The sequence below is a fragment of the Juglans regia genome, chromosome 12 (assembly GCF_001411555.2).
Source record: "Juglans regia cultivar Chandler chromosome 12, Walnut 2.0, whole genome shotgun sequence".
Lineage (NCBI taxonomy): Eukaryota > Viridiplantae > Streptophyta > Magnoliopsida > Fagales > Juglandaceae > Juglans > Juglans regia.
This window is the reverse complement of record NC_049912.1, coordinates 3,049,844-3,073,034: the sequence shown is the minus strand read 5'-3', so window position 1 is coordinate 3,073,034 and position 23,191 is coordinate 3,049,844. Positions and strand designations below refer to the sequence as shown.

At 36.1% G+C, this 23,191-nt stretch overlaps 3 protein-coding genes and 3 non-coding genes across 8 annotated transcripts; 4 read left to right on the top strand and 2 right to left on the bottom strand.

Annotated features, from left to right (window-relative positions):
- Positions 1-200: 200 nt before the first annotated feature.
- LOC108998279 (cyclin-D4-2-like) lies at positions 201-2,867 on the bottom strand. 2 transcript variants are annotated; one of them, XM_018974794.2, is made up of 7 exons: positions 2,833-2,867; positions 2,227-2,579; positions 1,606-1,692; positions 1,389-1,487; positions 1,115-1,316; positions 869-990; positions 201-724 (listed from the first exon to the last, which is right to left on the bottom strand). In XM_018974794.2, exons 2-7 carry the CDS (start codon positions 2,557-2,559, stop codon positions 482-484), a joined length of 1,086 nt encoding a protein of 361 aa, XP_018830339.1. In that variant the 5' UTR covers positions 2,560-2,579; positions 2,833-2,867; the 3' UTR covers positions 201-481. The 2 variants fall into 2 exon arrangements, with proteins under 2 accessions (XP_018830339.1, XP_018830338.1); XM_018974793.2 differs by lacking the exon at positions 2,833-2,867 and adding an exon at positions 2,754-2,829.
- Positions 2,868-9,154: 6,287 nt separating this feature from the next.
- Positions 9,155-13,888, bottom strand: LOC108998261 (14-3-3-like protein GF14 kappa). Of its 2 annotated transcripts, none has more exons than XM_018974760.2 (4): positions 13,273-13,888; positions 12,426-12,548; positions 10,475-10,591; positions 9,155-9,463 (listed from the first exon to the last, which is right to left on the bottom strand). In XM_018974760.2, exons 1-4 carry the CDS (start codon positions 13,756-13,758, stop codon positions 9,443-9,445), a joined length of 747 nt encoding a protein of 248 aa, XP_018830305.1. In that variant the 5' UTR covers positions 13,759-13,888; the 3' UTR covers positions 9,155-9,442. The 2 variants fall into 2 exon arrangements, with proteins under 2 accessions (XP_018830305.1, XP_018830306.1); XM_018974761.2 differs by having other exon boundaries at positions 9,155-9,457; positions 13,273-13,875.
- A 2,785-nt stretch (positions 13,889-16,673) lies between these two features.
- LOC108998262 (protein CURVATURE THYLAKOID 1D, chloroplastic) lies at positions 16,674-21,583 on the top strand. The gene is made up of 5 exons (XM_018974762.2): positions 16,674-16,942; positions 17,596-17,828; positions 20,868-20,972; positions 21,087-21,158; positions 21,238-21,583. Exons 1-5 carry the CDS (start codon positions 16,789-16,791, stop codon positions 21,307-21,309), a joined length of 636 nt encoding a protein of 211 aa, XP_018830307.2. The 5' UTR covers positions 16,674-16,788; the 3' UTR covers positions 21,310-21,583.
- Positions 18,749-18,886, top strand: LOC118344086. The gene has a single exon (XR_004797853.1). It is a non-coding gene; the product is annotated as a small nucleolar RNA snoR83 (small nucleolar RNA).
- LOC118344091 lies at positions 19,794-19,887 on the top strand. Its single transcript, XR_004797857.1, has one exon. It is a non-coding gene; the product is annotated as a small nucleolar RNA snoR128 (small nucleolar RNA).
- LOC118344092 lies at positions 20,198-20,282 on the top strand. The gene has a single exon (XR_004797858.1). It is a non-coding gene; the product is annotated as a small nucleolar RNA snoR128 (small nucleolar RNA).
- Positions 21,584-23,191: the final 1,608 nt, after the last annotated feature.

Below are 23,191 nucleotides of genomic sequence, written 5' to 3'. Positions count from 1 at the left end.
TATAAATTTATTATTTAATGTCATATCATAAAATAATAATAAAAATATCATTATTTTTCCTATTCCAAATCTCATTTGTCATAAGAAGAAAACAAAATCTAAACGAGAGATTATTATATATTGTTCCCTCTGTATACCTCTCACTTCCTTTTCTCTCATTTGAAAATTGAAATGGACGCTACAACCAGAAAAAAAAAAAAAAAAAAAAAAAAACTGGATTTTGTAAAGCACCAACAACATACATCTTGACAACCACCATCATCTCTATTTGGTATGGCTGCTTCATAATTTCTGATTATGGACAGCTAGTGACTTTCTTCTCATGCTGCCGCAAGTATGCCACCTTCTGCCTGAATTGCTTTCCATCTTAATTTATTTGCTCAAAACTCTCTCCCTCTCTCTCTCTCTCTCTCTGAATCCAATCTCATTCAACCAAACTGATTGGACTTGGGTGTGGAGGAGAAAAATTCACATTTCATGACTAGATGTCCACATCAGATGGTCTTGTCTGGTTTCTTCCTCTTATATCTGGACTATTATGTAAAGAATTTGCACATGATCCTACTGTTAATTCATCACTTGTATAGCTCAAGCATGTAGCATCTAAAACCCCAATGGGGCTTTGGGGTACAGGTGGAGCTAAGGCACTAGACACATTAGCAGACCCATTAATCAATGATAATGACAGATCTTTTATCAGATCAAGACATTTCATCACTCTCCCCTGCGCATCCCACAGAAAGAAAAATCAATTTTCATATTAGATAATCAAATGGGGTGGGGAGATTTAAAAAAGCATTTCCTTTTTAACAGCAAAAGCAACTTTGTCCTGTCCTGAGTCTATATCCGTGGGCACCACCAATTTTACCTTTTCAACAAATATGAAACAGGTCATGGCCCTATCAATGTCCACTGCTCTCATTTGCCTTGAAACAGAAATAGCCACAGCTGCAGCAATTTCAGAAGGCCTGAATTCCAAGAAGTCAATACCTGCATTCAAAACCCAACTATCTGTGCGTTAACCCCATTAATCCCCAAGAACATCCAAGTACAGCACAAACACAGTTTGCTGAGGGGGAAAAAAAAAAACACACAAACACGGTTTGGGACAGACCTTTGATTATACTCAGTATCAGTTGTACTGATCTAGAGATGGACAATGTTGATGGATGCTGAACACCGTTAATCTTTCTGAGAAAGTAGTCAATGAAAGAGAGAGGGGTAAAAGCTTGCATTCTCCACCCCAATGTGCTCAGCACCAGAAGCTCCATTCTTTGTACAGTTTTAGCTTCAAACACAAACTGGGGTTCTCCCACCTGCCCGCAAACCCATCAGATTATATGAAACTGCAAACCAAAATTTTGAATTACCGAGCATTAATTTCATACCTGTAAATCTACCAACTGAGGCACTTTAGTCTCCTCCATTTTGGATGCTAATGACAAACAAGCCACAGCTAACAACTGCACAGCCCAACTTTTTCCTCTCTATACGCCCAAGAAAAGTGACAAAAAAATGTCGATGATAGAGACAATCAATGAGTAAAGACAATAATACGAATAAACCAAGAAAGACGCATACTTGTTTTCAATGTCTGAAACTTACTGGTAATTCATAAAGTGATAGGAAGCGATCCAGATAGTTAATGGATAGACAAGCACTTAATGGTCCAAAACTGAAACATGCACGAGCCTGCAGATCACAATGCACCATACTCTGTCACCAATAGAATTGACCCTTCCGATAACAAGAAAGAGGATACCTTTCATCCTCAAAATATTAATCAGAAAAGATGGAAACATAGAACACATTCATTAAAACGAGTAAACTGGGGGGGAAACCAGGGTAAAGATTGAAAGAAAACTCAAATCCAGCAAAATTATCTGATCGAGTTGCCAAAAAAACTTATCAAGGAATGAACATTACCACCCCTGATCCATAAAAAAATTAGAAAATTACGAAACAAAGAAATCACAGAAAACCATTGCCATAAATCAAAGGAAACTCCATGAAAAGACGAAACACATTAGAATATTTAACCCATCATCAAAAATTGGTTTTGTCGAGAACCAAAATCCAGTTGCAAAAACTCAACTATCGTGTATAGTGTATACCCCCGCCGGGGGGCGGGGGGGGAGAGAGGACAAGAGAATTAGAGCTATTACGAGCTACAATAATCAAGGATGGATCATACAAGCACAGAATTTAGAAAAGAAGAAGACCAACCTTCCAAATCCAATCAAGAGCCTCTATCCTAGCACTCAAGTCCAACTCCCTACTGCGCAATCTCTTGAGGTAATCATCCGAGGGCAAATACTTTCTCTCCATCTCTACCATTTCTCTGACTCTCTCTTCGCTTTCCAGTGGAAAACCCATCAACGATTCGGATCTAATTATATCAAAAATCGGGTCTTGATTGTGTGTGTGATTGCTTTGCTTGTTCCAAGAGGGGGAAATCCCAACCGCATTATTGGTTTTGCAATCAAAGCCATCAAAACAAGCATTACAGTTCTCTGAACACAGAAGATTTGGGGTGAAACAGTCAAAACTTCCGGCCATTGAAAGGACCTCAAAAGCCTCTGAAAACCAGAGAAAATCAAATCAAATCAAATGAGAGGTCTGAACAAGGGATTGTCAAAGAGAATGGCTTGCAGGTATGAGCATTATTTAAAAAGAAAATTACAAATAAAACCAAGAAAAAGGTCGAGAAACAGAAACGTATTAAGAGACACCCAGTGAATGACTGAACGTACAAGTACAAGAGAGAAATGGCCTTTGGTAAACCAAAAGGAAGGTGAAATAGTTTATTTAAGAAATACCCAGTGTACGTACAAGGACTCTGACCGAGTGAGGGAAGTGGCCTGAACGTGGGGCTAGTAAAGAGGGGAGCTTTATGTAGGAAATGAATATTTGCTTTTAGGGTAAGCGAGTACGAGGCACTGGCGTGAAGAAGGCTGTAAATTCATCGGCCAAATAATTTATAATAATAATAATAAAGAAGGTAAATTTCGTAATCAGAAATTTCCTAATTAGAAGGTACTTTGTAGTAGATTTTTTTCTCTTTTTTTTTATTTATTTGGCAGTAAAGAAAGAAAAAAGATATACAAAGAACGCGTTGAATTGCAGGAATGGCAACAATTACTGAAGTCAAAGAGGCCGAGATGCCTGTGATTATTGAGATCGGGGTTGTTTGATTATGAGAAGTTATGGAATGATTGACAATAGGTTGTTGTTGAGGACTGCAATCTTAGATTCTCGTTAATCACTTGAGTAGATACAAGCTTCTCTTTTGCCAACCTGGATTTACGTGGTTAGAGGTTAATTTTAGATATATTTTATAATTAAATCGGTATATACTAATTTTAAAATTTGAATAATTGATATTGCATCGATTACATCTTAAAATGGGTCTCTTTTTTTCGATATATTATATATATAATATGCTATATATATTATAATATATAATAATATAGTAATAATATATTTTAGTATATTATAATATATATAGGTAATGTTAGGGATCCCATTGGGGATCCCGCTCATACTCTCAGTCCATTTTTTTTTATTTTTTTACTTAATGATTAGGAAAATGTCGTTTAATAATATTATAATTTTTTTCTTTTTTAAAAAATATTTTAAAATATTAAAAAAATAATGTGAAAAAAAAAACTTTTGTTCACATCATTTTTTTAATACTTTGAAATATTTTAAAAAAAATCACAATATTATTAAACAACATTTTCTTAATCACTAGGGGTTGTTTGAATTCAAAACTCACCTCAACTAATCTTAACTCATTTCGGTTGAGTTTGGATGTTGAAGTGAGTTGAGTTGAATTGAGTTGAGATGATAAAATATTATTAGAATATTATTTTTTAATATTATTATTATTTTGAGATTTGAAAAAGTTGAATTGTTTATTATATTTTATATTGAAATTTGAAAAAGTTGTAATGATGAGTTAAGATGAATTGAGATGAGTTGATGATCCAAATGAAGCCGCATCTTCATCATTACAATTTTTTCAAATTTTCATACAAATATAATAAACAGTTCAACTTTTTCAAATTCCAAAACAATTTTTTCGAATTACCACACAAAATATAATAAAAATTCAATTTTTTGAAATTCTAAAACAATAATAATATTATAAAAATATGTTATTATACTATTCACAATCAATCTCAACTCATTTATGAATCCAAACCACTCCTAAATAAAAAAAAACTAAAAAAATAAAAAAAAATGTGAGTGGGAGCATGAGCGGGATCCCCCAGCCCTATCATTTTTCAATATATATATTGTATTATAGACTATAGTGTTATATTATAATATATAATATAGTGATATTGTATTAGTATAACTACTAATACTATAAACTGTAGTGATAATATATATTTATTTATATAGGATTTTAAAATTAATGTTATTTTAATTAATAGTTTAGCATATAATACAAGATTATTTTATATATAATTATATATTAGATATAAGAATTATATATAATATAAAAAATCATATAAAAAATATTTTATATAATATAAAAAATTAAAACATATATTTATATGAACTAGTCTAGTCCAATGTTAGAAAAAGGAAAATCGGAACTAGACTGATTTCGACCGGTTTAAAAAAAAAATGAAACCTATATCGAACCAAACCAATTTAAAATCGGACCGTTTCGTTTACCCTTTTTTTTTTTTTTTTTTTTATGGTGCTTGATTTTCTTAATTTTCATCTCTTTCTTGAGTGTCTTAATTAACATCATTCTCAACCTTTTTCTTTGGTTAAGTCTTTGATCGTCGAGTCAAGTTGATGGAGGAACAAGACCTTCCCAAACGACCGAGATCTTAAGAGGAGGCTCATAGCGGGAGGGACTCAATAGAAACATCTCTAGCAAATCAAGTACGAAAATAATTCATGTAAGAAAAATTATGATATTTTTTTATGAGAAATACTTTAGCCACAAATAAATTATACAAAAATAAATTGATGTGGTTTCACGTGGTTCGTCATATTGTAAAGTTACTTTTATTATAACGTAGATCTAACGGATCACATGAAACTACGTCAGTTTGTATGATTGTTTTTGTGTAATCTCTTTGTGACTATAACAATCCTCTATTTTTATTGATTATAAGAGGGGCAATGCTAGGATGACTCTCAAATGTGTCCACCAAATATTCCCCTTAGTGCAATTGCACTTTTTTTTTTTCATTTTTCTTTTAAATATTTTAAAACATCTTTAAACATTTTTTAAAAAATAAAAAATATATATACAAATTTATTAATAATCATTTTCTTAATCATTAGTAGTCACTTCTTTAATTATTAAAAAATAAAATACACAAAATGACAGACATATTTAATAGACACATTTGAGAGTCATCAAAGTATTTTCCAAATGCTAACTATAACATTAACCAAACTTTTGAAAGTACAAGTACAATGAAATACGGTGGTTACATATTTACTTGACCATAAATATTAATACTTTAATTTAATGGGTGGCCTCCAGTCAAATTAAAGCACTACTATTGACTTTGATGATTGAATTTATATGACAAATCATCATTTACTTTGAGGCTGAAAAGAAATCTTAGAGTAATGATATTGGCTTTTCCATGTACCTTCAAAATTTAAAATAAAATAAAATAAAATAATCTATATTAGCTTCTTTAAAAAGTAAAAGCTTAAACTATGAGCTATAATAATTTTAAGTAGATTTTTAAATTTGAAGATGTACTGTTCATCTTTAAAAGTAATATTTTATTGTAAAAATTATTCCAATTGTTTTGTTTTTCAATTTATTTTCCACAATCTTCACTTACCCCGAACGCCCTTTCACTTTCGTTTTTGTGTTCAGTTTTGAAATATGTGAAGGAAGAAATATTATTATTAATTAACATATATTAGTGTAATGGTAAAATATGAAAAAAAATTAAAAATATTATTATTAAAAAAATAATATTATATTATTATTTTGACTAATCTAATGTAGAATTATGGCTAGAGAGATTATGGATTTATAGAAAACATATATTTTTTATCAATTTTTAAAGATGACTTTAATAAAACTAATGCTAATGCTCTTAGAAGTTAGAAGAGAAATGGTGATCTTCATTCAATAGTTTGTCATCTAAGTGTCACACTTTCTGACGAAATATATTTTAAGTTTTCATTTAAGTTACTGATATATGAAATTACTTAAACTGTATTACACTATCACCATCACTATCACTATCACTATCACGTGTGATTGAAGATGATAAAATTTAAAATGAAAGTAGTATTATTTTGAAAGAAAGCTATAAACATGTGTATTAGTGAATATTTCTTAACTCATACAAAAAATGATGTACATTCATTTCCTTAGCATGCTATGCTTAAACACAAATCAGCATGAAGAAGGGCCAATCACAGCTTCTCAACTCTTACAATGCACCCGCTACAACAGAGAGTAAGATGAAGAGAACTGAGAAAAACTAAAAGTACATTGAGGTGAATTGGGTAATCAAAAAACTAATGCCCACAAGGGATGCTTGATCCTGCATGAATGAAATTAAGAAATCATAGTGTTGAGATCTAAAAGGCACATGGCTTAAACCTTTCTGTCTCTTTAGTAAGACTTTAACCCCTTTTTCCTCTCCTAGCTAGAGATGCTCTGTCTTTCTCATTTGAGGGATACTGCTAAGTACCTAACCTTTCCAGCAGCACCTCTTTAATGGGGTTTGCTCTCCCAAAAAATTCTGATACAACAAAGTATGATAATGCTTTTTACTACACCTCCCAAATCACGTGTATTATAAATTCTAATCGCAGCCTTACTTTTGCACACTTTTGTAATTGAGATGCATACCCATTGGCAAAGGTTAAAGTCTCCCCTCTTGGACCTGCATGGCCATGGTGGTCCAAAACACACTTTTTTATTCTAACGAGGGTGTAGCATGAGGATGGGTTTCGATAAGGTTAAATGTTTTTTTTTTTCATATATTTTTTTATACCCTTAAAATATATATTTTTTAAAATAAATTCACAATATCATTAAAAAATACTTACTTAATCATTAAATAATAATAAAAAAAAAAGTCTCGATAAAAATGCTCAGGACCCAAAGTCAAGACTCCAAACTTTTCTCTAATAATTATCTAGCACTCATTAGAGAGGTGTGCATGACACGCCAATGACACTTATGATGTGGCAAGATTTAGAATTAAATAAATGGTGTGGACTACATATCTTTCACACCAATTTGCAAGCATAATATTTCCTCATGCTCATCAGAAAAAGGTTTAGGGAGCCTCAATGACTATTTGGATTTCAGATGAGGGGGTATTAATAATGTTTCTGTCGGAGATTCAGCTAAAGATCATGAACTGTTAATTGGTTTTAATCAACAGTGATTAAGTTAATTTTCCCAAGCCTATTTTAATAGAAAATTTCTTCACCTTCTTGAAACATGCATGGGCTGTTTAAAATGTGCTGGGAGTTACAGCAAAAATGAATGCAGCAGTTAAAAGAGTCTTTTGTAATACTTCGGGAAGAAATATATTTCTGTGTGACATCAATGAGATGGATGTGAATTTCAGTAGAACTTATATATATACGTATTCAAAGACCCCTCCCTGCCTTGAAAGGCAAGTTTTCTTACTGAAACAATTGTAACGGTGAGGTCAATAAAATTGAGGTAAAAATTTAATTATGTGATTAGTCAAATATGCGAAAGAATTATACTACTAATTATACTTTCACATCAAATAATTGACGGATAAGTAAAAAGTAACAAATAATTATCCAATGATTTTTTTATGTTATATCAGGAGATGATTAAAAAGATGATGAAAAGTATTTCTGAATGAGAAAATGGCACAAACACCGCAGGCCAGAAGGCCTGACAGCAACTCCAAGTTGCACCCCAAGTGCAAAGCAATCATTTCAAGCAATTTGGAGGATAACAAAAGAATACTGAAGAAGAATGATTTTAGAACACAAACCTTCTGTATCACACTAATAAGACTTGTTTGTCAATTGTCACTGCAAAACTCGGCCTCTATCTCATAACCATAATTACCAAATTCTAAACCTATAATTCAAATTTCCACAAAACAGGTGCCAGATAATTTCCCCAGAGAATAGGTGCATGCAAGAACATTGCTAGCCAAAGCTACCAGAAGTAAGCTGTGCCTCTTATCATTTATGGAAAACACTATAGACACCAAGGGATCCCACACACTAATGCCACGTCTCTCTCTCTCTCTCTCTCTCTCTCTCTCTCTCTCTCTCTCTCTCTCTCTCTCTCTCTCTCTCTCTCTCTCCCCTTTACCTTTCTCCCCCTCTTTCGTGGCCTCTCCCCTCCCCTCCTCCCCCTTTCTCTCTCTTTCTCCCCCCTCCCACCTCTCCATGTCCGTCATGGTGGTCGGGGACTACCTCAGGGTGGGCAAAAGCCGTCAGTGGTCCAAGTGGCACCACTAGCGGGGACATGGAAGCTCATGGCTGTGCCGTGAGCTTGTTGTGCATGCTTTGTGCACTGTGTCGTGGCCGGGGTGGTCACGACTTGCGTGACTGACGGCCGCCGTCCGTTGGATGTGGTGGTTGGGAACACCCCAGGGGGGGCAAACATCGCCGGCAATGGAAAGGGAGAGGGAAAGGGGAGGATGAGGCACGAAAAAAAAAAGAGAGAGAGAAGAAGAAGAAGACATGGCATACTGGTAGTGCACCACATCTGTGTGTCTCTAGCAGCCCTCATCATTTATAGCTTTCTTCAAAATAAGAAATAGAGCAAGTTCCAGAAGCAGCTTCAAAAGAATGAACCTAGAATTAGGCCACTTACATTCTTATGACTTCCAAACTTTGTCAGGTACCTCAGACTGCAGTACAACCAACAGAATAGACGATAATACCTGAATTGCAATACTTGGCGGGGGGGTCTTGGGTCCTAGTAATAAACTTTAAGCAATTGATAGTGATATATCCTTTCAGCCACACCAAATCAACAGCCAAAACCTGGTCCATCTTAGGTTGTTTTTCCAGTAAGATGCACAAGCTTTACAGGGGGAACAAAGTATCCCCATTTGATCTGAGAAGGGTTGTACTAGTTTCCAGGCCAAAGAACTTACTTTAAAACTACTCTCCTAAAGAAATTTAGTACAGGCAATGGGAATCAAGCTGGGTATTAGAAGTTCTCTTTGATGAAGAAATTTACACACCTCAAGTTGATACTCCTAGAGACATTTGGAATCAATAAGAAAATAAAAGTAGAGCAAGTGTAAGAAACCTATCAGGAGTGTGGTTTAAGCCACAAAATCACAAAAAAGAAAAATAAAACAAATCATCCTATGAACATGGTGTACATAGAAAGACAAAGTTCATCAGCATTACACAGATTACAGATAATTTATGACATTCAAGCCCACCTCCTCCGAGGAGCACAATATTTCACTGGTTATGCCTCATCCATCTGCTCCTGCATATTAGTTTAGAAAAATAAATCAGAATTTGGCTTCAAAAATCCCAAGCTTTACAAGCTATAATATTCTGATAACGTACAATGCTGGTTTGCATCTGTTTACACTCTATATTGGGCAGATGTAATAACCATCCAAATTTGACTCAAGAATCGAGAACAAGAGAGACTCAACAGCCAGACCAATTAAAAGCTTTGGATTTAGAAGCAAGGAAATCCACACATCTTGGCTGAAGATGTCACAGGGCCAATAGATGAGGAGGATATGAACAAGTAAGTATTAGATAGACTGAGACGAAATTCAAGGTAAAGAAGATAGTGAAAAGGCAGAACACACATCATGAAAGAAGTGGAAAAGTACAGGGGCAATAAATGAAGAGAGGAACCAATTGAGAAGGGGCACATGTCTGACAGCTAAAGCTAGAAGCTGTATAGAAGCAAAGGCCATACTGATGGGAGAACAAAAGAAAAAGATTCTAGCTTTGGTGCATTTACTCTTTACTTCTCGGATTGCCATGTCTGCATAACTTCTATTTCAATTCAGCCTATCAGTTTCAGAATTGCTCCAATAATCTTTCCTATTGATTGTTTGTGTTTTTTTTTTTTTTCCCTTTTCTCCAGCATGTTTACTTCATGCATATGCACATTCAAGGCAATGTTCATTGAAATTTCCCAGGAGTAGTTTCGATAACAAAAAGGCTCTGAAGGTCTTCTTTTTCATTGAATTTAAATATTATTTCAGAGCATAATATTTTTTTATAAGTATTATTTCACAACATTATCAGAATTCTCTTCTTAATTTTGAAGAGGAGCCATATTCTGGTGATGGTCCATAACTTTTTATTCTGTATCTCTTTGCAGGTCGGATTTGTGCTTCTATTGCTATAAAAATAATTGCTTAATGATCACATCAATAAAAATTATTACTTATCAAAAAAAAAAAAATAATTGCTTAATGAGTATGTTGCCTCAGGATGACCAAAGGCTCCTCTAACTTCTAGTTGCACTCACCTGCATGTCTGAAGTCCAAAGAGTAAGGTTGTCCCTCAGCAATTGCATAATGAGAGTGCTATCCTTGTAGGATTCCTCACCCAATGTGTCCAGCTCAGCAATAGCTTCCTCAAAGGCCTGTGGATAAAGAAGAGGTCCAAAAATCCAAATAAGTATTATTAAATGTTAGTCAAAACGGCATTACCTATGCCTCTAGGAGAACTTTCAACCTAATAATAGAAAAAAATTCCAAAATATGGGGGTGCATCCATATCTACCACAGACCAACATCATCTTCCATGTATTATTTATCATGCAGCTTTTTTTTTTTTTTTTTTTGTTCTTTTTGGTGATCATTTTTCCCTTTTGTTGGGTGGCCAGGGGGAGTGGGAAGCGTATATGAATTTTATAACTTTTTGACATTCCACAAGCCTCTCACTCAATTCGTCAAGAAAAGAGTTTGCACCTTCACTTGGTCGATGTTTCCATAGCAACTGAGGGACTCAGTAATGACCTCAGCTACCCTTCTAAGGAGAGTATTATTAGATAAAAGCTAGGCAAGTTCAAAAACTTATATATGGTGAACGCAGCCAAAATCTGAAAACAGAGAATCAATGCATTTACCATTATATGTTTTTTCAGCACCACTATTGATCATCCATGTCAAATAAATGCAGAGAAACCTCAAGAGAAGAATAGTTTCTATTTTCCCCCGAAATCAACCCTTCATTTTTGTACGTTGAACTACACCACCAAAGGGGCCAGTCTACGAAGGATATAATGTGATCTTTCATAAGTTGTTCACTATCCAACCTGAATGAAACAGTTTTCATCCACATTTTACCAAAACAATATGTTAAATGAATTTCTTATCACAGGAAATACCTCAGAAAATAAGCCAGTGAATCAGTGATATCATGAGATCTTCCACAAGATGTTAAATCTCCAAACCTTTGTTGATATAAGGCACATCCCTTCATTACTAACATAACCCTCCTTCCAATTTCTTACCAACAGTCCACCTATGCATCCCACAGCAGGAGGGAACGTTCAAAATGGTAACAATGCATTGTTCCAATAAAAGTGCATTTGCATTAGGGCTGCAACTCAACGAATGTTTTCCTACACCATTTAATGGAGTAATTCCAAGATGATATCCCAAATTTCCAATTTGATTTGGTTAAATGTATCCTGCTTATGGATCATCTCATGTGCTTGAAGTTACTCATAGGCTCAATTAGAATTAATCCTGATCCTATTTGGACTCAAAGCAAAAGAACTGCCAAAAGAGAAAGATCCTTCAGTGGCCTTGATGATCACATCTTCGCAAATTCTGTTTGATAGTTTTTTTGGATAGGTATCACATCTTCCCGAATTCTACCAGATCACACTTTGGAATTGAAATACTATGCACATGCTGCTGATCCGTATTGTTACGAGTAGGACTGAACCAAATATGGATCCAAATGTTAGGAATCAACCAGATATGGATCCAAATTTATATAGAAAAGATGGTCCAGAACAGAAGTCAATTAGTCCAGTCTAAATACTAAATCTCATCCAAAAAATGCTTTATCCTGTCATATCAATTTTAACTATTTTCACCATGCTTCATTAAATTAGGGACAGCTCCCTCCATATAGCTCTGCAATTGATGCACATAACACCATTAGGTAATTACTAAAATGTGCAAATGAAGGTCCAAATTCCAATAGGCATTTACCCACATATAAGAATCCATTAAATTATATCAGAAACAAAAGATAGCTACCAATAGATAAGGATGCAGGCTGAAAGGCATGGTCAGGATAGTGAAACAGAGCATACGTATTCATGATCATATCCACAAAATTCTTATGTATTTCCAATCCAGGTAAAGCACATAATTTGCTTCTTCTACTAATTCAAAATTAATGTGTATAATTTTTGTTCTTCTCCACCATACATGCAGTACATAAGAAAGGATAAAAACCTGCTTTGCCATGTTACAAGCTTTCTCTGACGAATTCAGGATCTCGTAGTAAAAAACTGAGAAGTTAAGCGCCAGCCCGAGCCTTATAGGGTGTGTCGGAGCAAGATCGGTAATTGCTAGATCCTTCAAAAAATAAAAAACTATATAAGCACATAAATGAGAGCAGCCCTCAATGGAGCTCTTTCAATTGAAAAACAGAGCACAAAGATTTTTTCCCCAAAAGTCACGTAAAATTCCCTTGGGTGCAAAAACTAGCAAAGGAAACACCCTACAAAACAACGGACCAGAGAGACATTTATTGGAACATGGATTAACACTTGCAATTCCAGTAGATACTTCCATGGACACTGGCGCAACAGTGACTTTCAGATTTCTAACAACAGAAGAAGTTATCTTATGTCTTCTTCAGCAAACAAAGTCCTTTTTTCTTATTTAGATGAAAATTACACAATCATCAGTATTCAAGATTTCTTTGGCATATATAGAAAATTAATATCGGGAAGTTCAAGATAAAATTTACAAACGGAGAAACAAAACCAAAAAAACCATATCACATATGGCTACTTGGAACGAAAAAGGGCACCTATATGCACTTCACAGACCCAGACGTAAAAAAACAACAAAGCACATACTCAAATCTCAATGCACACCTACCCGGACATTTCCAGAACAAAACCGGATTTTCCTAGTCATTTACAAAAATGCATACCGATTTCGAAAATTGTTCAGGAAAAACTAAGAACCACACCCAAATTCCGTTTGCTAAATAATAAATTCTTTTAATTACGCAGTACTATAATCTATACAACACAATAAAAAAATCTCAATAAAATAAATAAAGAAATACATGAGCTGTTTTGTAAGCCAGCATGGTATCCTCAGCCGCCGCTTTCCTCTCGTCTCCGATCTTGAACTCAGCCAAATAGCGGTGGTAGTCCCCCTTCATCTTCAGGTAAAACACCTTGGACTCGCTGGTCGAAGCCAACGGAACCAGATGCGAGTCAATCAGCCTCAGAATCCCGGCGCAGACCTCTGAGAGTTCTGACTCGACCTTGGAGCGATAGTCCTTGACGAGCGCGACGCGATCCTCGTTCTTGCGGCCCTCCTCCTTCTGCTCGATCGAGGACACGATGCGCCAAGCGGCACGGAGCGAGCCGATAACGTTCTTGTAGGCGACGGAGAGGAGGTTGCGCTCCTCCACGGTGAGCTCGGAGACCTGGTTGGAGCCTGTCACCAGGTTCTCCATGTACTGGACCATTTCTTCGTAGCGCTCGGCTTGCTCCGCGAGCTTCGCCATGTACACGTACTGATCTCTAGTCAGTAAGGAAGCCATTGGAGCAACCGGAGAGAGAGAGAGAGTGAGAGGGGGGGGGGATTTTGCAAGAAGAGAATGAGGAGAGATTCCCTCGCGGGTAAGCAGCGAGTATAAATGCGAATAGTATACGAGCGCGTGTAAAGTGAGAACGGGGGATAGAAGCTGAGAATCTGAGATGTCCATAAGAGTAAAATTTCGGTCCAAAGTCAAATTTCGGCGACGGCTGATTTGGGCCGCTCCCCGTCCATCAGCTCTTTCATCAGTGCAAGTTTCGTCGAGGACCAAAAGCCCAATTCGATTGGGCAACTCTAGCTCCACTGTTCAATTATGTTTTTGCTCCTAAATCTGATTTTTTTTTCACATTTACAAAATATCACAAAAATTATCAAAAACAATTTCAGAAAAATCATCAACCTAATCAAGTCCTTTCAAAACTCCTAGGTATCCTGACGCAGGGGCGGAACCAGAAAATCTAGTTTGGAGGGGCTAAGTTAAAAAAAATAAAATTTGGGGGGTCAAATACTAATTTTTATATAGTCTACTTTATAAAAACACCTTCTAAAACTTAATTTTTATCAAATTTTAAAAACTTTCGTGAGTCTCCTCTGAGAGAAGCTTGGGTGGAGAAACAATCTCGTCTGCTTATTAAGTGAGGGAGGAAGAGGTGGTTGTATGCTTGAAGTCTTAGTGGAGATGGAGGACTTGGATGAGAAATGGAATAAGTTGAAGTTAACCGCTGAAGAGAATGCAGAAATAAAAATTGGGAAGGAATAAATAGAGAAGGTGTCGGCATAGTAGGATTAAGCTCTGACTTTGACAGAGTCGGAGTAGTCGTTTCCTACCTTAAGAGGAAAATTGTTGCTCCGACTCCGATCGTTTATTGGGCTTACTCAATGTCCTTTTTTTACTTCTGAGCTTACCAAAGCCCAATTCCAAATCTATAAAAAAATAATAAAAAACTTAAATACTAAATAACATGTAGCCATAAGTTATAACAGTCACATTTATTACAACACTTAACACTAACTTAGAGATAACTTCATAAACACTAAACAGTAAAAATTGTAAACAGTTAACAACATGTGCACTTGTGCAGTAAGGATTTCACTCAATGGTCATACCTGAAATGAAGATACAAAGTCGCAATTAAGACATGGAAAAAAATTAATAATAAAAAATTGAACACGGTAAAAGTAGAATTTGATTCTCACCAATAAAGGAGGTTCTCCATAGTCCATAATCCATAGTTCCTCAACTCCATCCAACTCTCAAGAGACGTCCATCTCAGACTCTCAGTTATCAGCAATTATGTTATGATTCACAATTAGGTCTATAAAATCATAAAAAGTAGAAGTTAAATAAATGAAATATTAAAAATAATTAAATAATCATTTAAAAGCATATAAAATTACATGATTCAAGTATATAGCTCTCAGCATCAACGACAATGGTATCTAGTCTAATGAGCGTTTCATTTATCTAATTTTGTGTGCAAACGAGGGCCTCCACGGTTGATAGTGACAATGAACTCCGATAAGCATCCAACATGCGACATTCAGTGCTAAATGCCGACTCCAAAGCAACCGTAGTGACATGAATGACTAACACATATTGGACTATACGGGAAATGACTGGATACTTGACGGAATTAACCTTCCACCAAATTAATAACTGAAATACACCACTAGGTGTTTCGATAGTTTCCATAAAATATCGTTCAACCTCATATACACACTGCATAATATTCATCGGTGCAATGAGTTGATGATACTGCTGCATAATAAGATGGCATGTACCCTTTCCAGATGGGTCATAATCATCTAAGAAATATGTCAACCCCGTCGGCCTCAAGTGTGAGGAGCTATCAGCTACGGATGAAGGTTAATCACTATTGTTGTAGAGATTGTATAAGTTATCAATATCACTTTTTAGCACTCTAATAAATTGTGCAGCCTTCATTGCCCCGATGATGAAATTTACCCAAAATTCTATAACAGCCAACTTATATCAGGGGGTCAAGGATCACAATCACAAATAGCAACCTATTTATCTTCTCAATATTCTCTTAATATTTATCATATTTGGTCTTCATCCTTGTAGCCATAACAAATAACAATCCCTTAGAGTCAGCACAACTATTTTTCAAGTGGAAGTGAAGCCCCAAGAGCTCGCTGAAGTACAAGTTCGCAGTCGTATATTTGGATCAAGAATATCCACATAATTTGTCATAAAAAAATTTCAAAATTGAACAAAATACCTCACATAAGTCCAATTGTGTGCGTATGGCGCACTGAGCCCCTGTACTGCTGGCACTAACAAAGCATACCTCATGCCTCCATCATCGACCTTTATCCGTTTGAACGCTTTTTGGTACTTTTGTGCCACTAATGAGTGTGATTTTATTATTCTTTTATTATTAAATTTTAATAAAATAAAATAAAATAAATAAAACAAAATAAAAATATTATAAAATTTAAAAATTATTGGATTATAATTTTTAATATACTTTTTATTTTAAATTTTTGTAAAAATTGTATTAATTTTTGTGTTTTGTTTTGAAATTAATAAAATTGTATTAACTTTTACGTATTAAATAAAAAAATTAAAATTAAAAAATGTTTTATAAGTGATATTTAAAAATAAAATTATAAAAAAATAATTCTTCCAAGTACCTTATCATGTCTTAAATATAATTGATGAAAATAAATGAAAAGAAGAAGGGAAAAAAAAAAAAGATAGAGATGAAAATGTGAGCTCTCGTTTATTTTTATATGAGATGAGATGAAATGAGTTGACATTAAAATTAAAAATTAAATAAAATAATGTTATAATATATTTTTTAATATTAATTTTTTAAATTAAAAAAAATTAAATTATTTATTTTATTTTATATAAAAATAGATAAATTGAGAGGCGTTTAAAATACTAAAAACAAACGAGTCAAAGAACCCTAGCGCTACCGTCGTACTCCCTTAAAAGGGTAGACCAAGCCCTAGAAGCGTCTCGAAGCAGTAGAGACCCGAGTCCCCGCAGCCTCCACCTCCAGGTATGGAGATCTGTACCACAGCACGAGCCATCTCAGTTATTCCCAAGTATTCCAGCAGGCTCTCTTCTACAACCCCTACCCGCCTCCTCCGCTCCAAACCCTCTCCCCCTCTGAGACCAAGCCTACTCACTCGCTCTTGCAGGGGCCTTCACTCCCGTACGTTCTCCATCCCTTCACTCTAGTTTCTGATTTTCGTTGCTTTTTGTTTTTTTTTTTAGTTCCCTTTGCGCTGTTTAAGGAGGGCGTTTGTATTTGAGTACATCTATTTTACTTATTATCTTCACTGTACGTTCCTGTTCTCTCCGTTTTCCGATGATTTATTCATATGCTTTTTTGCAGTTTTGTTGTACGTTATTGTGTAATGCTCAGATCTCTAAAACTTTATTATGGTGTTTTCTAGACTGTTCAACCGTTTGCTCTATAGTAGTAAATTAATGTTGCTTTTCCAACAACCGGGTTGGCTCAAGTGGAGCCTTGGTCTGCATGCTCTCTCGAGATCTAAGCTCAAACCCTTGGGTGGCATGGGTGCAAACAATATCTAGGGGCATCGGATTAGGAAAACTTTCCTTGGAATTACCTAGGTGCACTTACGAAAACTGCTTACCAAGAGCCGAGAGCTTGTGCACCCTAGACTTAGTCGGGATTTTGTTTCGGACACTAGTGCCAATAAAAAATGTTGTTTTTTGAACGGAATTTATCTATACTTTGCATAAGCATGCTCTAAGAACGTTTGAAACACTTGTATCTGCTTTTTCCCTCGTTTTCCAAGTATATCTTCCAATGCACTTTCAGCCTTCACTTATTTTCAGGGTTGGTTTTTACTAGTCTAATTCCCAGAGCGACATCATCATCAGAAGAAACATCAAGTGGAGCAAATCCGTACGCTGGTGGAGAATTCGATAGTATGATAACCCTTGAAGATGTTCCACCAGCTGAAAAGAAGACATTTCATGAAACTGTAGCAGGAGAAGTTCCTAAAGAAGAGTCTCTTGCGGATGAGCAAACAGAGTCATTTGAAATTTTGGATAAGCTTAATATAAAGGTCCTTTCAAATCCTTAGAAAACTTGTGTTTTATGATTGTGTTGTCAATCTGCAGATATATTATGACAAGGCATTCTCTGTTTAAATATTTAAATCCATTTGAAATTTGTAAATAATTTACTTCATAGTATTTCCTTGTGGCATAATGGCACAACTTTCTCTCCCATTACAAACCTTTTATTTATCATGTATAGACTTAATAGTTCTAAAACTTTTCGTACCTTCTTTAAGGACATACCGTCTTGGGCCGATATGTCTTTTACCATATCTTTTTTTTAGTTGAGGGTGCTTATACTGGAGTCGAACAAATGGTCTCAAATGGATCAACTTGACTAGGAAACATGCGGAATCTGCCTCAATTGAGTTATTTGTGTATCTTTCTACAATGAATTAATTTGGTAGGCATTGGTGGCATTACCTGAAATAAAAGAATGCTTGGTTAATTGTAGCAAAAATTACTGGAATGATTAATTTTGCCCATCTTTTCAAGGAAAGATTATTATGCAGCATGAGTAATTCATGAAGACTTAAAATTAATTTAACGATAAATGAAATGGCAAGTTTGTCAATAGTTATGTGATGTTAGTATTTAGTTTAACACCATGTTTGGGATGGATTGGAGTGTTTCCTCTATGCCTAGCATACTAGAGTATTGGACCATAAACAAAGAAAGGCATGAGATTATTAAGTTCAGATCATAGTTGTGTTGTGGTGACTGTTACAGTTGTCAATGTTTCATTTTTTTTTTTTATATTGAATGGAAGTTGGCCAAGTGAGGGTGATTTTCTGCTGACTGTCTTTAATTAAGTGGTAATTCTTGTAGGACCAACATTGTTCTCTTTTTTTAAGTCCCACTTCCAATGAAATTCCCTAAAAGAAGCAATAGTTTTATGTTTAAACTCTCTCTTGGTGCCTTCATAATCCCAGATAAGCTAAAGCATCGGGTGCTTATCTGATTCATGGGAGGCCAAAAGCAAGGTTGGAAGTTTCGCTGATTGACGCCTACCTTCTCTTTTTATCAATTTGAGGTGTCTACTTAGTAACTTCTCCATACATGCATTTCAATTTTCCTTCTTTTTCTTCTCCTTTGTTTACTTATCCAAAACTCTTTCTGGAAATGAGTTTAATCATGTTGGCATTTCTTAGTTTCAATCATGCCATTATTTTCACTTTAGTTTGCTCGATCTTTTGGGCTGTCCCAAATGGGGCTCTCTAACTAGGTTATCATGAAACCACATCAAAGCATAGGAATAAACGGTGAAAAGAATAATCTTTTCAAGGTTTTATTAACAGAAAATTAGTGCGTGACGTGCAAATATTAAGTGGGAAATAAGAGGTCCCTCATTATAGGTACCTGCTGAGAAGCCTTGAAAGATGGCCACCAAAAAAGACTTAAGTTTCAAAGACATCACAAGGAATGGTGAAGACCTTGAGGTTTTCTTTTCCAAATGCACATTGCCTTTGGATGGCAGCGAATCGGTCTCTATAGCTTTGTTTTTTAGTATGTTCCTTTTTTTTTCTCTTCTCTCAATAGGCAGTTTTGGCGTTACCCCCTAAACTTCGATTATACCTTTCTCATTTCCATTAAGCATTAATAAGTTTATCTTATAAAAAACAATGTTCTTTTTTTGTACAAGTATGGGGTATTTTTTGTGACTAAATGAGCGCAGAATATATAGCACTAGGTACTTGTTTTTGTGGGTGGGGGAGAGAGAGATAGAGTTGTAGTTGACTGTCCATGCTTGATTCTAGCAGCTATTCTCTTTTGTTGTTTGATAATATATTTCTCGTGAATAATAATGGGTAGTTTGTTTTTATACTTTTTCATAATTTTGTTTGCATTGTCCTCATTGTGCTCATTTGCTTCCGTTTTCCTATTTGTAAGTCAATTGTGAACTTTTTGATTACTTATTTTTTTTACTTCCAAGGTTTAGACAAAGTCGTTGGAGGAAAATGTGACTTTGGTTGCTATGATGATGCTTTAAATGGTTGACAGTGTTCATTGAACATTGGATGAAACATCGACAGCCATGTCGATCCTGAGCGGTTACCTGAGCAACCCTGAATACCAGTCGTTTATATAAATTGTCATTGCTTCATTTTTTATATTTTCCTTCTCCCTCCTTCCGTGTATTCCATTGTCCCATCTTTTTGTTTATTGTCTATCAGGCTTTTTTGTGTAATTAAGTTGTATGTAATAGTTGAGAATGATGAGAATCATACACATTCCTGCTCCTTTTCAATGGTACAATGACTGGAGTCAATATAGATTAGTAAAAGATTATTTGCTTGTTCATCCTGCTATCATATAACTTTCCATGTGAATTCTCTTTTTAACTTCATGATTTATAATGATAAAGGGGAATAAGTTGCTGTGATGAAGGATAAAACAATACGAAACTTTCTGGATATGGTTGGTTGATGAAAGTCAATCCTGAGCGGTTACCTGAGCAACAGATGGTTCCTTTAAGCAAAACTCCTCTATAACAAATGTTTCCTTTAAACAACAGCTCACCTCCATCTATTATCTTTCCCCCATTTGCACATTGAACTCTTCAACTTTTAGGAGTGGTTTGGATTCATAGATGGGTTAAGATGGTTTGTGAATATTAGAATAAAAGTTGAATTATTTATTATATTTTGTGTGAGAATTTGAAAAAGTTGTAATGATGAGTTGAGATGAGTTGAGTTGAGGTAGGTTTTGAATGCAAACGAGGCCTAGTGGGGCTCAAACTTATCTTAAAGTTATCTCCACTTATGTATGGTCACGATTTTCTTATTTTTTACATCATAATTTTTCATGGTTCGAGATTGTCTTAATCATGTATTTATGCAAACATAAAAAAGGAGGATATTCACTAGGTTATGGTTAGCTCATCCATTAGAGTGGCACATCTCCATACTGCATATGTATGACGTGTTAATTTCAGTAGTTTTGAACTTACATTTTTGTTTAGCTGAGTGGTTTTAGTTTAATTCTAGTATTTGTTAGTCACTTATTCTATCTATATTGATGATTTGCTCATTAACATCATGCAGTTTGACTCGGATGAGACGAATATTATTCTTTTATATGGTGGTGGTGCCTTGGTTGCCCTGTGGTTTGCATCGGCCATTGTTGGTGCTATTGATTCTATTCCACTGGTGCGAATTTATATGTTTTTTTGTGTGTTAAGTTAGTAGTTCCTTGAAATTATGAACAAGGTTTATTTTCTCATAGTCTGGCAAGCTTAATTAAGTTTGATGTATTGAAATCAGTTCCCCAAGTTGATGGAAGTAGTGGGTCTTGGCTACACACTCTGGTTCAGTTATCGCTATCTGATCTTTAAGGTACCTAATATTATGATTGGATGTGGAATTACTTGCATTGTATGAGAAGTCATGCTAATTAATTTCTACTGTCTTGCAGAAAAACAGGGAAGAGTTGGCTGCTAAAATTGAGGAGTTTAATCGAGAGGTTCTTGGTTTAAATGATGAGTGATACAGAAGAGTCATTTGATTGTTTGCTTTGCGAAGTAGTTATTGGAGAGTTATTACAAATCTAGATAAGGTCACATGTGTCTCCTTGTTAGTTTTCTAATATGCCAGTAAATAAATAATTTTTGTTTCTACACAGGTAGTTTTTTTTTCCCTCTTTGGTTTTTACAATGAGGGATGAATGTTTAGTTTATTAAATGATAATTTAATGGTACGAATTATTGTTTTGCCAATGTTGAATTAAAGGGTTCTAAAGTTAAAGAGTGCATATAGCATTACACAAGACCTCTTGAATTGGGGGATGAATGTTATGTATGAATTGGAGAAAGTGCTCTCTCTCTCTCTCTCTCTCTCTTGCTTTTCTTGGCTTGTTTTTCTGTTCTTGCTTCTGGTATTGGGTTGCCATTAGGGGCAGTTACTTGGGGAGATTAACATGTAGCTCAGTTGAGTTTAAGGTGGGGGTGGGTGTTTGAGGGTGGCTGGGTGGAGTGGTTTTGGAAGGAAAATGCCTACTGTGAGAAGTGTAGCAATTGAGTCCAAGTTTTTTGAGGTGAGGGCAGATGGGAGTGGAGTGCTTATCACTGAGAGAGGGTGGAAAGGAATGCAAAACCTGAGGTTGGGTTTGGACACTGCTCTTTGGGCGGCAAAAACCTTGGAGGGCTGTCATAAACATGGCAGTAAGGGTTATTACTCTGTTTTCAGAGAAGGTAATAGAGCCTTCGTAGCGCAAAAAGGCTCTAATTCTCGCGGCAATTACTTGGCTCTGGTGGTCTATAGTGGAGGTGGTAGTAGGAGCTTCATTATAATTCCTGGAGACAGAAATGGGTGGGGGTGGAGAAAACTGGCTGAGGCATTGAGGGAGGTTGGCATTGTAGGTGGGAAGAGGAGAGTTCTTCCATCTACACAGGCAGAAACTCTCACGTCTGCTATGACGTACAAGGAGGCTCTACAGTCAACCCGAGATGTGCAAAAGTCAGATATGGCAGGCCTACTACGGTCAGGAGATCTCACTGTTTTGGGAGAAAATCAGAGACAAAATAGAGGTGGCAGGTGGGCTGGGCAGAGTGAGATAATTGTTTTGAAGGAATTACGGGATTTGCAGGCTTCGTTGGAGGAGATGAGTGTTAAAGTAAAGGGGCTTATACGCAGCGTTTTGGGTAAAGAAGAAATGGGGCAGGAGTGTGGGGCGGGTGATAGAGGAAGAAGTGGGGCAGGAGGTCTGGGTTTTGAAGATATGGGGCGGGTTGGGCCCATAGGGAAAGCCCAGGGTTATGGGTCAGCTCGAGCTGAGCCCACGCAGCAGAAGCTTTCTTTTTGGAGAAAGAAAGCAGGCCATCCTGCAGGCCCAGTGGGGAATGGGTCAGCAGGCCCATCGGGGGGTGGGCCAGGGTCGTCGACGCCGGCGCAACCTCAGTCGACGTCGACGGAGGAAGCGGAGGCCTCGATGGAAGTGTTGTCGGCGGCAGAGAAGCATATCCCGAAACCCTCCGAGGTTTCGGGTTCGATGGAGGGGCCCGAAACACATATAGCAAGACCGAGTCTTGGACAGGGGATGGAACAGAAGGGAGCGACGGCTCATGGGGACGTAGTGGGTGGTCTGGCGGTGACACTACAACCGACGGAGGTGGAGGTGGAAGAAATCGCGGAAGGGGAAGGTCTGGAAGTGAGTTTGTATGAAGATGGGCGTGGGTTTTCATCAGGGACACCACAGAACCTCTCGGGGAGTCAGGGGATACCCCTAGATCAATCCAGGTTGCCACAGATAACCTTGGTGGAAAGGCCCGAACTGCTGGCACACAGCAAAGGTTCTGAAGGTGCTCGACAAGAAGCTATAGTCACAGTGGAGTGTGGGAGTGCATCAGAGATGGTAGGAGAAAGTCAGTTGA

Bases quoted from the DNA above. Each gene is read 5' to 3' on its own strand.
- LOC108998262 (XM_018974762.2), top strand. From the start codon at position 16,789: ATGGAGATCTGTACCACAGCACGAGCCATCTCAGTTATTCCCAAGTAT. The intron at 16,943-17,595 runs GTACGTTCTCCA...ACTTATTTTCAG, and splicing joins TTGCAGGGGCCTTCACTCCC to GGTTGGTTTTTACTAGTCTA. The intron at 20,973-21,086 runs GTGCGAATTTAT...TATTGAAATCAG, and splicing joins CTATTGATTCTATTCCACTG to TTCCCCAAGTTGATGGAAGT.
- LOC108998261 (XM_018974760.2), bottom strand. From the start codon at position 13,758: ATGGCTTCCTTACTGACTAGAGATCAGTACGTGTACATGGCGAAGCTC. The intron at 12,549-13,272 runs GTATTTCTTTAT...TATTTTTTGAAG, and splicing joins TGGCTTACAAAACAGCTCAT to GATCTAGCAATTACCGATCT. The intron at 10,592-12,425 runs GTTTTTATCCTT...CTTTATCCACAG, and splicing joins CTTGTAACATGGCAAAGCAG to GCCTTTGAGGAAGCTATTGC.
- LOC108998279 (XM_018974794.2), bottom strand. From the start codon at position 2,559: ATGGCCGGAAGTTTTGACTGTTTCACCCCAAATCTTCTGTGTTCAGAG. The intron at 991-1,114 runs GTCTGTCCCAAA...TTTTGAATGCAG, and splicing joins GATACTGAGTATAATCAAAG to GTATTGACTTCTTGGAATTC. The intron at 725-868 runs GTAAAATTGGTG...TGGGATGCGCAG, and splicing joins GTTTCATATTTGTTGAAAAG to GGGAGAGTGATGAAATGTCT.